The sequence below is a fragment of the Lupinus angustifolius genome, chromosome LG11, assembly GCF_001865875.1.
Source record: "Lupinus angustifolius cultivar Tanjil chromosome LG11, LupAngTanjil_v1.0, whole genome shotgun sequence".
Classification (NCBI taxonomy): Eukaryota; Viridiplantae; Streptophyta; class Magnoliopsida; order Fabales; family Fabaceae; genus Lupinus; species Lupinus angustifolius.
Genome location: NC_032019.1, coordinates 11,361,667 through 11,362,844, shown reverse-complemented (window position 1 = coordinate 11,362,844; position 1,178 = coordinate 11,361,667). Strand labels below are relative to the sequence as shown.

At 41.9% G+C, this 1,178-nt stretch overlaps 1 protein-coding gene across 1 annotated transcript in view; it reads right to left on the bottom strand.

Annotated features, from left to right (window-relative positions):
• LOC109359723 overlaps nucleotides 221-1,178 on the bottom strand; it is a 2,070-nt gene continuing 1,112 nt past the window's right edge. Inside the window, exons 2-3 of the mRNA XM_019604416.1 lie at nucleotides 847-1,085; nucleotides 221-606 (exon numbers count right to left, since the gene is read on the bottom strand). Coding sequence (XP_019459961.1) covers nucleotides 221-606; nucleotides 847-1,085 — 625 coding nt within the window. The remainder of the gene's footprint in view (nucleotides 607-846; nucleotides 1,086-1,178) is intronic.

Genomic DNA, 1,178 nt, shown 5'->3' with positions numbered 1-1,178 from the left:
ATCTTCCCAAGAATCCCCTGACTTCCTTTTCTGTTCGAGGTGCTAGCATTTCGATTATGGCCTTCACCTTTTCCGGATCCATCTCGATACCCTTTTGGCTGACTATGAAACCCAAGACTCGGCCTGATTTCACTCCAAAGCTACACTTGGTTGGATTCAACTTAAGTTGATACTTTCATAGTCTCTCAAACTGACGCCTCAAGTTGCTTATGTGTTCTCCTTATGTCTTAGACTTACAGATAATGTCATCTACATAGACCTCTATCTCCTTGTGCATCATGACATGGAAAAGAGTAACCATGACTCTTTGATATGTAGCCATAACATTCTTTAATCCAAATGGCATGACTTGGTAGCAAAAGATACCCCATGAGGTAATAAACGTGGTCTTGTTTATGTCTTCTGGCGCCATTTTGATATGATGATACCCCGAATACCCATCCATGAACGAGAAAAGGGCATGGTCGGCAGTGCTATCAACCATAATATCTATGTGTGGCACCGTAAAATCATCCTTTGGGCTAGCTTTGTTGAGATCCCTATAGTCAACACATATTCTCAACTTTACTCCTTTTATTGGTACAGCTACCACGTTGGCTACCCAATCTGGATATTCAACAACTTTAATGAACCCAGCGGTCAACCATTTTTCTACCTCTTCTTTGACCCTTAAGGAGATCTTTGGCTTGATTCTTCATAATTTCTGCTTTACTGGCCTAGAATTTTACATTAGCGGTAGTTTGTGTTCTACTATACTTCGATCTAGCCCTGGCATTTCTTCATACGACCAAGCAAAGACATCCTTAAATTCATGTAGAAGTCGAACTAGGCATTCTCATTCCTTACCATCCATTATGGTGCCCACCCTTACCTCTTTCTTGTCTTCCTCAGATCCTAGGTTGACAAGCTCGACAGGCTCTTGGTGTGGTTGAATCTTTCTAGCTTCTTGTTCTACCAATCTGAGCAGTTCAGAGGAGGCCTCCCATTCTTCATCATCACTGTCGTTTTCCACTTGGTGAACCGGTTGGTCAGGGCTAGGTGAGGGCGCACTAGCATGACCCTCAGTTTCAGAGTCGCTATTGGATCTGCAATGAGGAGATGACTAGGTCAGATCCCCATGGATTTGGTTTTTTATTTTATTTATTTTTGTATTTTGTCTTACTCTGATCTTTTAACAT